This window comes from Ictidomys tridecemlineatus, chromosome 5, assembly GCF_052094955.1.
Source record: "Ictidomys tridecemlineatus isolate mIctTri1 chromosome 5, mIctTri1.hap1, whole genome shotgun sequence".
Classification (NCBI taxonomy): Eukaryota; Metazoa; Chordata; class Mammalia; order Rodentia; family Sciuridae; genus Ictidomys; species Ictidomys tridecemlineatus.
In genome coordinates, this window is record NC_135481.1 from 39,183,017 (window position 1) to 39,197,136 (window position 14,120).

The following is a 14,120-nucleotide window of genomic DNA, read 5'->3' on the forward strand; positions in this document are numbered from 1 at the left end:
CACAAAGTAGATCTCACCATTCGTGTTGTCATACAGGTACCTAGGGTAATGGTGTCCATCTCATTCTACCATCTTTCCTATCCCTATGCCCCCTCCCTTCCCCTCCCTCCCCTTTACCCTATTCAATATTGCTTTATTCCTCCCATGCCCACTCGCATAATGGATCAGCATCCACATATCAGAGAAACCATTAGGCCTTTGGTTTTATGGGTTTGGCTTACTTCACTTAGCATGATATTCTCCAACTCCATCCATTAACCTGAAAATGCCATGATTTTAATCTCTTTTAATGCTGAGTAATAGTCCATTGCGTATATGCACCATAGTGTCTTTATCCATTCATCTATTAAAGGGCATCTAAGTTGGTTCCACAATTTACTATTGTGAATTGTGCTGCTATAAACATTGATGTGGCTGCATCACTGTAGTATGCAGTTTTTATGACTTTCGGGTATAAACTGAGGAGTGGGATAGCTAGGTCAAATGGTGGTTCCATTCCAAGTTTTCTGAGGAATCTTCATATTGCTTTCAGATTGGCTGCACCAATTTTGTGTTGTTTTAACAATAAACTTTACCTTAGAATAGTTTAGAGTAACAGAACAATTGAGAGGCCAGTACAAGTTGTTTTATATATATTTTACACAGAGTTTCCCTCAGTATAATCATCTCACAGCAGTATGGCACACTTGTCAAAATTAATGAGCCATCATTGGTACATTTTTGGTGTGTATGAAACTGGGATACATCCCCAACCTTTTAAAACTTTTATTTTGAGATCAGGCCTCTCTGTAAATGGTCCAAGCTGGCTTTGAACTTGAGATTCTCCTGCCTCGGTCTCCCAAGTAGTGGGAATTATAGGTGTGCACCACTGCTCGTGGCTTATATTTTTAACTAAAGTTCAGATTTTTTAAAAAAATCTTCTTACTTTTTACTGATTTCTCTCTTTCTATTCCAGGATCCCACTCAGCATACCGTATTACATTCTCATCATACCATATGGAGGGGAGGCTAGTACCAGAGGACTTTCAGATCCACTTGACTTATCACTGTTGATCTTAATCTTGACCACCTGGCCAAAGGAGTATTTCTCAGGATATACTGCTATAAAGTTGTCTCATTCTTCCCCCCTTTCCATACTGTATTCTTTGGAAGGAAGGCAATGTGTGCATCCCACTTAAAGACTGGGGGTTTAAAAAATAAATAAATTATATATTTTTTTTTAATTAAGGGGGGAAAAAAGAGTCATCTGGGCATGGTGGCACAAGCCTGTAATCCCAGGGGTTTGGGAGTCTGAGACAGGAGGATCAAAAGTTTGAGGCCAGCCTCAGCAACTCTATGAGTCCCTAAGCAATTTAGTGGGGCCCTAAGCAATTTATCGAGACCCTGTCCCAAAATCAAAAATAAAAAGGGCTGGGAATGTGACTCAATAATAAAGCCCCCCTGATTTCAGTCCAGTACCAAAGAGAGAGAGAGAGAGAGACAGAGAGAGAGAGAGAGAGAGAGAGAGAGAGAGAGAGAGAGAGAGAATATGAAGGTTTATGGTCGATTCTCCTTGAGGGTAGAGTATCTACATACATTATTTAGAATTCTTCTGCATGAGAGGTTTATGTTATTCCTCATATTTATGTATTCAATCATTGATATTAGTATGGACTTATAGACATTAATTTTATTTTGCCAACTTGTTCCAGTTTTGGCCATTGACAGCTCTTTCAATTAGCTGCTATGTCCATATGAAGTACCTACATCTGTCTATTATTTTCATTTTAGCACTTTCTTCTTTTCTTTTTTTCTTTTATTTTGATGGAAATGGGTGGGTGAAATATGCTAAAGTTTTGTTTTGTTTTCTTTTGGTTCTGGACATTGAGCCCAGGGATACTTTACCACTGAGCTAAATTCCTAGTCCTTTTTTTAATTTTAATTTTTTAACTTTTTGGTACCCTGATTGAACTCAGGGACACTCACCACTGAGCCACATTCCCAGTTCTATTTTGTATTTTTTATTTAGAGACAGGGTCTCACTGAGTTGCTTAGCATCTCATTTTTCGCTGAGGCTGGCTTCGAACTCTGGATCCTCCTATCTCTGTCTCAGCCTCCTGAGCCACTGGGATTACAGGGCGTTCACCATGGCGCCCGGCTCATTTTTTTATTTTTTTGAGATAGGGTCTAGCTAAATTGCTTAGGCTGATTTTGAATTTATGATTTTCCTGCCTTCTGAGTTCCTGGGATTACAGGTGTTCACCATATCACCAATCCTGGCTAGTACATCTGTCTAGTATTTTCTGTACACTAAATTCTCCAGGCTCATCTTATATATTTCATGCCCTAGTCACAGAATCTATCATTTCTTCATGGAAGAATGTCAGGGTCGAATTTTAATCCTAACAAATGTGTCTGAAAGTTGGGGCAGATTTGGCAGGAGGGCAGGGATAAGACCCGGCCCACCCTTAGGAGAGGACTTTCCCAGCAGTAGCAGCCAGAATTGCAAGTCCTTAGCTGAGAAATAGGTGACTCACCAGCTCCCAGGTTGTCTCCTCCCTCCCCCTTATGCTGACAAGACTATACCTAAGCCAGCTCAGACAGAGGGACCTAGGTCACAAAGTGTCCCCACCCAAGAGGCCAGAGAAGAATGGCCTGTCTCAGGCCAAGTCAGGACTTTTACCCATGTCCAGCAGACTACTTGTATATTATTTATGTCCCTCTACCTGCAGAAAGGATTAAATAGAATTGTCCTCAAATTTAGAGCTATAATAAATAATAAAGCTCTTATTATAACCCAGGTAAAAGGATAAGAGCAGATAAGAAAAGAGAGAGAGAGAGAGAGAAAGAAGAGAGAGAGAGAGAGAGAGAGAGAGAGAGAGAGTGTGTGTGTGTGTGTGTGTGTGTGTGTGTGTGTGTGTGTGTGTGTTTGTGTAGCAATTTTGTTCCAGACACCTGGGCTGGGGCAGATTCCCTAGGATCCCTGAATCATAGGTTGCTAGTACCAGAGGACTTTCAGAGATAAACACACTTCACCTGTGTTTTTATAGCACTGAAATGGGTGAAGTGACTTTGTGGAAGTCACAAAGCTTGTGAGCTGGAAAATTGGGACAGGTTTCTGATGTCCTGGTCTTTTAAAATCCCCTTCCCTTTCTAGGAGGTGGGGGAGGGGGGGACAGCTTTTGAATTTTCCAGGGGATGCAATAGCAGGACAACACTTAAGGCCATGAATAAATGTATGTGGATGTGTCTGAGAAGTGTTGGAGGGGCGGTTCTGGGGCTACAATTAGGATTATTAGCATCCCCAGACATTTGAATTAGGGAATGGAGGGTGTAGATATTGGGAGGTACAAGTTGATACTGGGATCCTACCATTTCCCCATATTCAAAATGTTAATAGTTTAGTCAGCAACCTTTTAGCTTTTATCGACTTTTGATAGAAAAAGAAAGAGGAGAAAGAAAGAAAGAAAGAAAGAAAGAAAGAAAGAAAGAAAGAAAGAAAGAAAGAAAGAAAGAAAGAAAGAGAAAAAAGGAATGGGGCCAGGATTGTGGTTCAGTGATAGAGCATTTGCTTAGCATGTGTGAGGCACTGGGTTTGATCCCCGGCACGATATAAAAATAAAAACAAATAAATAAAAACATTGTGTCCATCTAAAACTAAAAAAAAAAAAAAGGAATGAAGGAAGGAAGGAAGTTCAGTCAGGGATCCTGAGACTTTACCTAAGAGATCTGCAGATTTAAATTAATGGATTTCTGTACTACCAGCTCTTTGAGAAATAGAATTGTCTCTTTTTTTTAAATATTCATCACCCTCCTGATCCCAACACTCCCCTTCCCAAAACTCATGAATGTCTGACTCCCTGTGTGAAGGTGTTTCAATTACCTTTGTATAGGCTGAGATGAAAGACTGCCTTGGGGATCAGAGAAAGGATTCTGGGTCTGGTGTCACTCGGTATGGCTGCAATAAAGAGACTAAATTAGCATCAGGCTACTCTTCACTTGCTCTCTAGGTGACCTTTCTAAGGCTACCCGGGAGATCTTGTTTCAGTCTGCAAGCTCCTTCTAGGGCAAGGACAGTGGGTGGCCCAGAACAGGATCTGCAAATAGGTAATTATAATGTGCTTTTGATAATAATGAAGATAATATTAGTTATTTTGGGGATATATAAAATATTCAAATGGAGAGCTGTTCTTGAAGATCCTACCAGCTAGCTTCTCAGCACTTGGAGTTATTTCAGCAGAGGGGAGTAAAGTTGCTCAAAGCCTGCCTTCAGGCTGAGTGTAGAAGAAGCTCTTTCGTGAAAGGGAGAACAGAAAGAATATTCCTGCCTGCTGTATTAACCCTTGAATTTGTTTGCCTCTCTCATCTGTATATTTTATTTATTTATTTATTCAAGGCTGACGATAGAGCCCAGCCCTCATGCAAGCTACAGAAGAGCTATGCCACTGAACACACCCTCCAACATAATTTTTAATTTTTAAAAATAAAATTACTGTCCCGACTTTTTAATATTCATACAAAGATATATAGAGTTTTTAAATTTGAACATGCTGTATTATGTGTTCTGCAACTTGCTTCTAACAATAAATCATGGATGTCTGCATCAAGATACCTCGATTTGGGTACTGTCGTGAGGCGATCGATGCTTTGTCCTTGTACCTGGGTGATGCTTGGAGCACCAGCTTTTCGCCGCCCTTTCTTCCTCCCCAGCCTTTGTGATTGCCTAGCAGCGTGGGGTGCCCTGCCCAGAGAGGTCCAGGCTGGTGGGAGGGGTCCGGGGCCGCTCGGGACATGCAGATGAGGTGGGCGGGGCCCCATATATATCCGCGGGTAGCGTTGGTAGGGCGAGCCCAACCCCGTCAGACAGTGAGAGCAGACAGCGGAACCTGTTTCCCCGAGCGCAGCGGGTCCTGTGGTCCGGACTGGCCCCTCTGCTGCCCCGGGAGCGGGCCATGCCGCCGCGGGAGCTGAGCGATGCCGAGCCTCCCCCGCTACGGCCCCCGACCCCTCCTCCACGGCGGCGCAGTGCGCCCCCCGAGCTGGGCATCAAGTGCGTGCTGGTGGGCGACGGTGCGGTAGGGAAGAGCAGCCTCATCGTCAGCTACACCTGCAATGGGTACCCAACACGCTACCGGCCCACAGCGCTGGACACCTTCTCGGGTAGGTTGAATGGCCCCCGCGGCCGCGTAGCTGAGGTGGGGTTGTGCAGTTGGGGATCTGGGGCCGGCGTCGTTGGGGGAGGGCACCTGAGACCCCGGATAGGGAGCGGAGGCAGGCCCCGAGGTGGCGCTGGTGAGGCCCGGTGGGTCCCAGGACGCTCTGCTAACTCAGGCTTTCCCCGCCCCTGCAGTGCAAGTCTTGGTGGATGGAGCCCCTGTGCGCATTGAGCTCTGGGACACAGCCGGACAGGTGAGAAGCCGGGCGCAGCCTCTGTTGGTTTGGGCTGGGGGCGAGGGGAGTGATGACCTGGAGGCTAGGTTCAACCCCTGATAGGTCAGGAATGGGGAAGGCCTTGAGTCTCCAGACCCAAGTGAAAAGTGGATTCCTGTTCCATGTGGCAAGGAACAGCCCTTCTAACCACCTGGCCTTCCAACCCCAGGAGGACTTTGACCGGCTTCGTTCCCTCTGTTACCCGGATACTGATGTCTTTCTGGCATGCTTCAGTGTGGTGCAGCCCAGCTCCTTCCAAAACATCACGGAGAAATGGCTGCCCGAGATCCGCACTCACAACCCCCAGGCACCCATTCTGCTGGTGGGCACCCAGGCCGACCTGAGGGACGATGTCAATGTACTGATTCAGCTGGACCAAGGGGGCCGGGAAGGCCCAGTACCCCAACCCCAAGCCCAGGGTCTGGCCGAGAAGATCCGGGCCTGCTGCTATCTCGAGTGTTCGGCCTTGACACAGAAGAACTTAAAGGAGGTGTTTGACTCAGCCATTCTCAGTGCTATTGAGCACAAAGCCCGGCTGGAGAAGAAATTGAATGCCAAAGGTGTTCGCACCCTCTCCCGCTGCCGCTGGAAGAAGTTCTTCTGCTTTGTGTGAGCAACTATGGCAGTGTGTAGCAAGTGAGTGGTAGGCAGGAGGCCAGAGACTTCTGGAACCTGGGACAATGGGCCTTTGAATGGGCTACTGGCAGGGCCTGGCCACCCTAAGGGATTCAGTTCCCTATTGAACACTGGGGACATGGGCCTCTAATTGATCACTCTGGTAAGCCCAGGGTAAGCCTAGGGCCTGGAAGAGAAGGAAAGCTTTGAATTGGATTTCTTTGGTCAAGGCTCATAGAGAAAACCCAGCACTTTGATTTTCATGGGATGGTCCTAACAGTGTCAGCCATCTCTTAGCAACATGGGATCCAATTGCCAGTTTCTTATTATGGGCCTACAGGGCAGCCCAGCCCAATTAGGACCCCTTGTGGTGATCCTCACCCACTCCTTGCACAAAGGTGAGGAAGAGCCTGGGCAGTAGTCAGGCATCTTGGAGGGCTGGAAGGCAGCTAGCCTTGATTTGGAGAGAAGTTTGGGATGGAGTGGTTAGACAGAGGCCAGAGGGATTGAGAAGAGGGAACGAAAGTGAGGCTTGGACCTGTTTGACTAGAGGCAGATCCGAGGGCTGGGCTGGGAAGGAGGAAGAGAAGGAGAACAGGGGATGGGCAGCTATGGAGCAGGCTGACACCTGGTCTACCCTCAACCCCCAAGGCCAGAGAAGGCGGGGCTGGTCCCTGGGAAGAACTGGGTCTCAAGGCTCCCTAGGTACTGCCCAAACTGGCTGGGCCAGCATTCAGGCAGGAAGTGAGAGTCAAGGGCCTAGCAAAGGGAGGGAAAGAAGTTGTAAATTAGAGTCTGAAAGAGGAAAGGGGTTGGGGTCCCTTTTGCCAAGGTCATAGCCTAGAAGGTAGAGCAGTGCAGTTTGCAAATAAAACCTTATGTTTCTGAAGCTGCTGTCTCTGTCATTTCCTGGAACTGTCTGCTGCCCTTTCCAGGTATCTGTAATTTGATTTGGTTACCAAAGGACTGAAGCTAGGTTGAAGGGTGGGGGCAGAACCAGATGGGACAGTGTGATGGGAACAGGATTGGGGGGGCCAGGTGTGGGACTCCCCACTTGGGGCTTGGCCTAGCTGGTTCCCAGGAGAGCTAGCGTGGGAAGCAGCCTGGAAACGGGTTTCCCCAGGTGTCAGCGCCAGACCTGCTTTCCCATGACCTCAGCAGGTGGGTGGGGCCCCTCCCCTCTCTCCCTCCTTTCTAGAGCCTAGTGCTCAGTGCTGGGGCTCTGGGGTAATCTCAAGCCCTCTAACCTTTCTGTTCTGATTCTTCTAACAGTTTACAAGCCCCAGAGACTCCTCCATTCACATTCTGAGCCCAAAGAGAACCCCCTTATGTGCCTTAAATCTCAATCACTGGCCAAAGTTCTTGGACTTGAGCTGGTTGAACCAATCTTCAGCCTTGGCACATAAGGACCTAGTGAAGGTCAGGGTGCTGGTTGTGAACAATTTAAATAGAGGTTTGTCTCAGAAATCCTGAGTGCATGAGGGTTCATTGGGAGAGATCCAGAGGGTATTTCCTATAATTGGAACTGGGAGAAACTAAAAGGCAACCTGAGGAGAATAAACCAAAACCTTATGTTATCTTAGGAAGACAGACCCAGAGAAAAAAAACGGTAACTTCTCAAGTAAGTGGTTATAAGAGCAACTGACAAACTCTAGAGTTGGGCATATTGGTAAAGAGGTATTTCTAAGGCACACCTGGGACACCTGCTAGGCAACTTCTCAACCATTCACACCCATCCCAGTCCACTGGACCCAGCTCCCTCTTCAAGAAGTATAGGTGTGTGTGTGTGTGTGTGTGTGTGTGTGTGTGTGTGTGTGTGTGTGTGTCCCTCATAGCTGAGGGACAGAAGTCCTAGCCAAGTGAAACCTCAGATAATCCTCCAGTTTAATTTTAGCCAAGACTGTATGCCTCCTATCCCCCAGAGCATCAGCCACCTCTCCTCCTTTTGTCCTCTTGTCTCCTCATAGTGGAGCTGGTGAGCTACACTATGATAGATTCTCAGGATCTCAAATCCTGGCATACTCCCCTTGAGGGCAGAGACCCAGGTCAAGTTCAGGCTCTGATATCTACCATTACAATAGACAAATCATTTCTCTTTGTTGTACCTCATTACCTTATTTGTAAAATGAAGGACACAGGACTGACTGAAATAAGAGATTTTCCAAACTGTTGTGAGGTATATACAAGGCATAGTGGTGCTCACATATAACCCTGGTGACTTGGAAGACCAGCCTCAGCAATTTAGCAAGATCCTGTCCCAAAATATAAAATAAAAAGGGGCTGGGGATGTAGCTCAGTGGTAGAAAGCCCCTGGTTCAATTCTCAGTATCCCCTCCACATCATACATACACAAACTGTTCAGAGGGGCCTTGGGGTTGCATGGGGGGAGGGGAAGGAGAGAAAGCCCAATCAGGTGATATCTGCATCCCCCCAGGGAATAGGGAACAATTTCTTTCCTAATTCTGTCATGGTACCAGCACATCCAATTCATCCACACTGAGTACCTCTTCTCCTGCCAGGTGACTATGCCTGGTCAGGACCTCTATCAGCCTCACCTCTATATTCCTGCCACGGTGGCTCCTGACTCCCATCCACCCAGAGCTGCTGCCTTCTTCTGGCACAACACAACCTACCGGTTCTCATTGTTTACAGTGAACTCCAGTTCCTTATTTCCATATTCAAGACCTCATATCTGACAGCAACCTCTACCAAATAGATTTGTCCCAGTGATCCCCCATTATCTCCTGACTTTGAGTCCAAGTCTTGACTTTTGCTAGATTAACAAAAGGGCCCCTACCACCTCCCAAATCTCCTATTTGTTTAAAAAGTGCCCCTACCACTTCCCAAATCTCCTGTTTGTTCATTTCCCCCCCTCCCCCCTCTCCTCCCTTCCTCTTTTTCGTTCATTTATTGGTAGTGGGAATTGAACCCAGAGAAATTCTACCTCTGAACTATATCCCAAGCCATTTTTATTTTTTATTTTGAAACAGGGTTTCACAAAGTTGTCCAGGCTGGCATCAATCTTGTGATCCTCCTGCCTCAGACTCCTAGGCTGTGATGACAGGCATGTGACACTGTGCTGGTCCTATTTCTCCTCTTACTACATTCTAATACTGCTCTTTTCCAGAAAGGACTCTTACTAGTGTCTGCTCGGCTCCCTTGGCAACTGAGGGTACTTTAAGTTTTATCACTGTCTCAAGCTGCATCTCTCCAGATGTATATGCATATATAGAGAAAACCCCATTCATGCTCCTTACTTTCCCACAGGATCCCTGGCTCAGGCAGTGTTTGCTGTTAGCTCTTAAGTGCTTAAGAATAAAAAAACAGTCAGAATCTTGGAGAAGACTGAGAGGATCAAGTTCAGCTCTAGGTTTGTTTCATCAAGGCCTAAGAGCAATGACTTGCAGAAAAGGACTCCAAAACTTGGGTCCCAAACCTGTGCAGCATGAGAAGGATTTACCTCTGATTCCAAACCCACTGGCTCTCTCTCTCTCTGGCTCTGTTTCTCTATATTATATGGTGTCTTTCTTCTTTTATGGGATAGATTAGTTTCTTTAAATTAATTTAGAGTAACCAGTGCACCCTATCAATGTAAATTGTTTTTAATATCTGTGTAACCTTAGCTGATTTTTAAAATAACATTTATTTTTCCATGATAAATGCCCAGAAAAAAGTAGAAAATTCAAAGAAATAGAAGATTTTTAAAAATATTTATTTATTTTTTAGTTATGGGCGGACACAACATCTTTGTTTGTATGTGGTGCTGAGGATCGAACCCGAGTCGAACGCATGCCAGGCGAGCGCGCTACCGCTTGAGCCACATCCCCAGCCCCAATAGAAGATTTTTAAAAAATCATAAATTCAATGTCAGCATGAGCAATTTAGGAAGACCCTGTCTCCAAAAAAAAAAAAAGAAAGAAAGAAAGAAAAAAGAAAAAAGAAAAGGCTGGGGATGTGGCTTGGCAATAGAGTACCCCTAGAGTACCCCTAGAGTACCCCTAGGTTCAATCCCTAGTACTACAAAATCAGTTAATCAGTCTTTTTTTTTTTTAAACAGGGATTGAACCCAGTGACACCTAACCACTGAGCCACTTTCCCAGACCCCTTTTTAAAATATTTTATTTAGATACAGAGTCTCTCTGAGTTACTTACTGCCTTGATAAATTGCTGAGGCTGGATTTGAACTTTCGATCCTCCTGCCTCACTTTCCGAGCCACTGGAATTACAGGCGTACACCACCATATCTAGCTCAATTATGATTATCTCCCAAAGACAATAGTAATATTTTGGTGTACTTCTTTCAAACTTCTATTTATATGTCTTTAAACATTTTTGTGATCATGCTGTATATATAATTTTATATTTCTATTTTTTCATTTAGGATTTTTTTTTTTTTTTGGTACTGGCCACTGACCAGCATCCCTAGCCCTTTTTATTTTTTATTTTGAGACAGGGTCTTGCTAAGTTGCTTAGGGCCTCACTAAATTGCAGAGGCTGGCTTTGAATTTACAATCCTTGTGCCTCAGCCTCCCGAGCCACTGGGATTACAGGTGTGAACCAACACATCCAGCCATTTAGGATATTTTTAAGGGGACAAAATGTATTTGTATTATGTCTCACTACAGTCAAATTCTTTGAATCTCAGTTTCTGCTTAAGAAAGAAGTTATAGCTTTAAGACATTGGATTTTTTCCCCCCAGTATTGGGGATTGAACCCAGAAATGCTCTACCACTGAGCTGTATCTCCAGCCCTTTGAATTTTTTTATTCTGAGACAGGGTCTTGCTAAGTTGCTAAGGCTGGCCTTAAGTGTGGAATCCTCCTGCCTCAGCCTTCCAAGTTGCTGGATTGTAGGCATTTAGGATTTTAACAGTGTTTTTTCATGTTATCAACTCTAACTATGAGGCTATAACTGTGTATATTTGCTTATTGTTTCATCCTAATCTTTTAAATTTCCATGAACTTTTTTTTTTCTATTATAAATGTTCTGTCTTTGGGTTGATGACTAGATCCAAGTATAATCCCCAGTGGATCTTACAAGGAACTTGGGTTTCTGTGTGTGTGTGTGTGTGTGTGTGTGTGTGTGTGTGTGTGACTGTGGGGGGGTGTCTTTTTCTGTTGGAGCATGATTAGCAGATTGTGGGTGTTCAATAAATACTAAATGATGACAAAGTGTGTATATATTTGTGTTCATGCACCTTTCTTGGTGTCCCTGATTTTGCTTTTGTGTATTTAGAGTGTTGTCTTTGTGCAAAACTCTGAATAATTCCATACATGTGCACATCTGTATGTGTATGTAAATGCAGATGTTTTATCTTTATGCAAAATATACATATGTGTGTGTGTTCATATCAGGCCTGGCTTTAGGACCTGTGCGAGCCCTTTGTTAAAGGGCTGGGGATGTAGCTCAGTGATTGAGTGCTTGCCTAGTTCAATTCCCAGTACTGCAAAAATAAGGTGTGTATTATACACAACTGTATTTGTGAATCTTGGAGTGCACATTGGTCTCTATGCCTGTATGTGACCATCTAAGGTGGGCCTGCTTTCTTGGGGCTGTATGTCTATGTGGCTGCGTATGCTTATGCTCAGTTCCATGCAGGTCTGTTTGGAGGTGGGTTTCTACATTCATTTTTGGGCTAACTAGGCATACTGGGCCAGGACTTGGGTGACCTGAGTGCATGCACCCCTGAATGAGCTGTGTCCTTGCTTTCCTCATGGGAGCTGAGTGGTGCCCAGGGCTGAGGTGACGCACCCTCCCTGAGCTTCCCATTCTCTTGGGAACCAGCTTGAGAGTGAGTGAGACCGAGAGCAGACTGCGTCAGAAGCACCAGCCCCTTTTGCAACCAGCCCTGGCCCCAGGCGGTAACCACAGCTCTGAGCTCGCACAGGTCAGACCTGCCCACTGTGTCTCTGCTGCCAGGAAACCCCCAGTCCTAGCATGGCTGTGCTGGCAGGGCCCTCTTTGGCAGTGGGCCAGATCCCAGTGAGCGGATCCCAGCTGAGGGGCTGCATGAGTCACGCTGTGGTAACAGTGGGGATTGACTTCCTGGGTTTGGGCATTGCTGTTTTCTGCACCTGTATGCAGCAATGCATAGGCAGTCGTGTCCTTCATTATTGGCTTCTATACTTACAGCTGAACTAAAAGATAGGCCAAATGGCTTTTATTAGCTCCGGTTTTCAAATGAAGGATAGGGCAACAGACCAAGTTGAAGCCTTGGTCCTGAATTCCCTGACCCTGGGTCCAGGCCTCTTCTCAGGGTTCCATTCAGGGGCTGGAGGGTGTTGCTCCCAGAAATGGATCTTTTAGAGTTGGGGAGCTAGATTTCTGGCACAGACCAAGTTGTCATGGGCATGTGGATGTCAGCACTGAGCAAGCCCCTGTGCTGGTGGAACATTCTCAGGACTTTCTTCTCTAACTGGGGCTAAAGGATGGGTCTGTAGCTGATGACCATGGAATTCATTGTCAGATTGCCTGGGAGCTCTGGTGATAACCTGGGTCCCTCTGTAATCGCCCTTCACTCGTGAGTGCTTCCTTCCTCAGACCTGTATTCTCTGTTGTCATATGCTGCTCCTGCCTGTCTTCCTCTCCAGTCCCCTGCACTAGCCAGCCGATGGCCTCTGTAGGTCTCCCGCCAGGGATGGTAAGATTGCTCTCTTTGAAACAGGGAACTCGATTCCTGAGACTGTGTCCATTTCCACCACCGACCCTGGCCAATGGGCCATGTGCTCTGCTGACCCCCTTTCCCATGGGGACTGAGAAAGCCTCTCATTCTGGCCCCATCCCGACTGGCTGGGTGACTTTGGGCAAATTACTGCCTTCCTTCTTGTTTGAGTTTCTCCCAGTCGTGAAGTGGGGCTAATACTCTGCCCCTCCCTGGCTCCCAGGGGACCTGCAGGGATAAGCAAGATAATAGCCAGGAACCGATTTGGAGGAAGCTATTGAGTGCCAAGTGAGAGGTATCAGTGCTGGTCTGTGTTTACCTGGGTGTGGACCTTTAGTTCCCTGCCTCCTTGGGCTTGGGACCAGCCCTGACAGCTTCTTGGCTCGTGGCTTCTTTGTCCCACTTCCAGAAAAAGGACAGAAAATCAAAGCCAAACACCCAGTTGTCTGGAGAGGATGAGAATTGTATCACATTAGAGTTTGGGGTGATGGAATGCTGACTTCCTGACTTGGCCACATCCCCAACTTCTGGCTGTGTGATCTTGGGCCAGTCACTGCCCGCCTCTGCGCCTCAACTCCTCAGCTCTGACAGCCTCCCCAGTTCTGGACTGCCGGGTTTCTGTTCTCGGGACTAAAAGGCTCAGGGGTCACTCTAGTTAAACTGGGCTAACTGGGATGCACAAAATAACCACACAAGAGACACAAATACCTTTTTCTTTGGTTTTGCTGTAACGGCTCCTCTGGCCTTAAGGGTCCGCAGAAAGAGAGAGAGCAAGAGCACACGCTGACCCCTTTTATTGAGGAGAAGCTATTCAAATGAGGCAAGGGGTCAGATTTCAGGGGCTGAGTCTATTTTCATGATGTCCACTGTCAGCAGGTTGACTGACATCTGGGTAGGCCACACCCAGGGGCACAGTAAGAGGAGGGGACACAAGGCATTTCCATGGAAGATTCTATCCTAAATGGGGCAAGGGGTTATATTACAAAGGAACAGATGAGCATAGCTTCATCCATGGTGCTGTAGCAAGACACACCCATTTCTGTGACTGAGCGCCTCAGCACCCAGCTGGGGAGTGTAACTCAGTCACCCATAAGGTTGGCCTCCCGCACTGGACTGAGGGCTCCTTAGAGCCTGGAACTGGAGGCCAGCATCGCTGTTTTGGGATAGAAAGGATCTTGTCATTTAGTCTAGTTTCTTTATATTTTAATAGATTACCATCAACTACTTTTTGGGGCCACAAACTGATCAAGAGTAACCTGGTTAACCCAAGATCATAAAATGGTTGCAAAAGGCATCATTCAGAAGAGAGCCAGTGGGTCAGAGAAGACCCCTTGGGAAGAGAATCCCCAGTGAGTTATGGGTCAACAATGTAACCTGTTTACTCCCCCAGAGCTTGGTTCTCCCTCTGCCTTAGGCTTCTCCCACTTTCAACCTAA

The 14,120-nt window shown here is 46.3% G+C and overlaps 1 protein-coding gene across 1 annotated transcript; it reads left to right on the forward strand.

Moving 5' to 3' along the window:
- Nucleotides 1-4,810: 4,810 nt before the first annotated feature.
- Nucleotides 4,811-6,913, forward strand: Rhov (ras homolog family member V). Its single transcript, XM_005316418.4, has 3 exons — nucleotides 4,811-5,139; nucleotides 5,330-5,388; nucleotides 5,579-6,913. The coding sequence occupies exons 1-3, from the start codon at nucleotides 4,932-4,934 to the stop codon at nucleotides 6,020-6,022; spliced, it is 711 nt and encodes a 236-aa protein (XP_005316475.1). The 5' UTR covers nucleotides 4,811-4,931; the 3' UTR covers nucleotides 6,023-6,913.
- The last annotated feature ends 7,207 nt before the right edge of the window (nucleotides 6,914-14,120 follow it).

What these genes read in the sequence shown, in the direction of transcription:
- Rhov (XM_005316418.4), top strand. Translation starts at nt 4,932, where the DNA reads ATGCCGCCGCGGGAGCTGAGCGATGCCGAGCCTCCCCCGCTACGGCCC. An exon ending in AGCGCTGGACACCTTCTCGG is followed by an intron (nt 5,140 to 5,329) that starts GTAGGTTGAATG and finishes CCGCCCCTGCAG; the next exon opens with TGCAAGTCTTGGTGGATGGA. An exon ending in TCTGGGACACAGCCGGACAG is followed by an intron (nt 5,389 to 5,578) that starts GTGAGAAGCCGG and finishes TTCCAACCCCAG; the next exon opens with GAGGACTTTGACCGGCTTCG.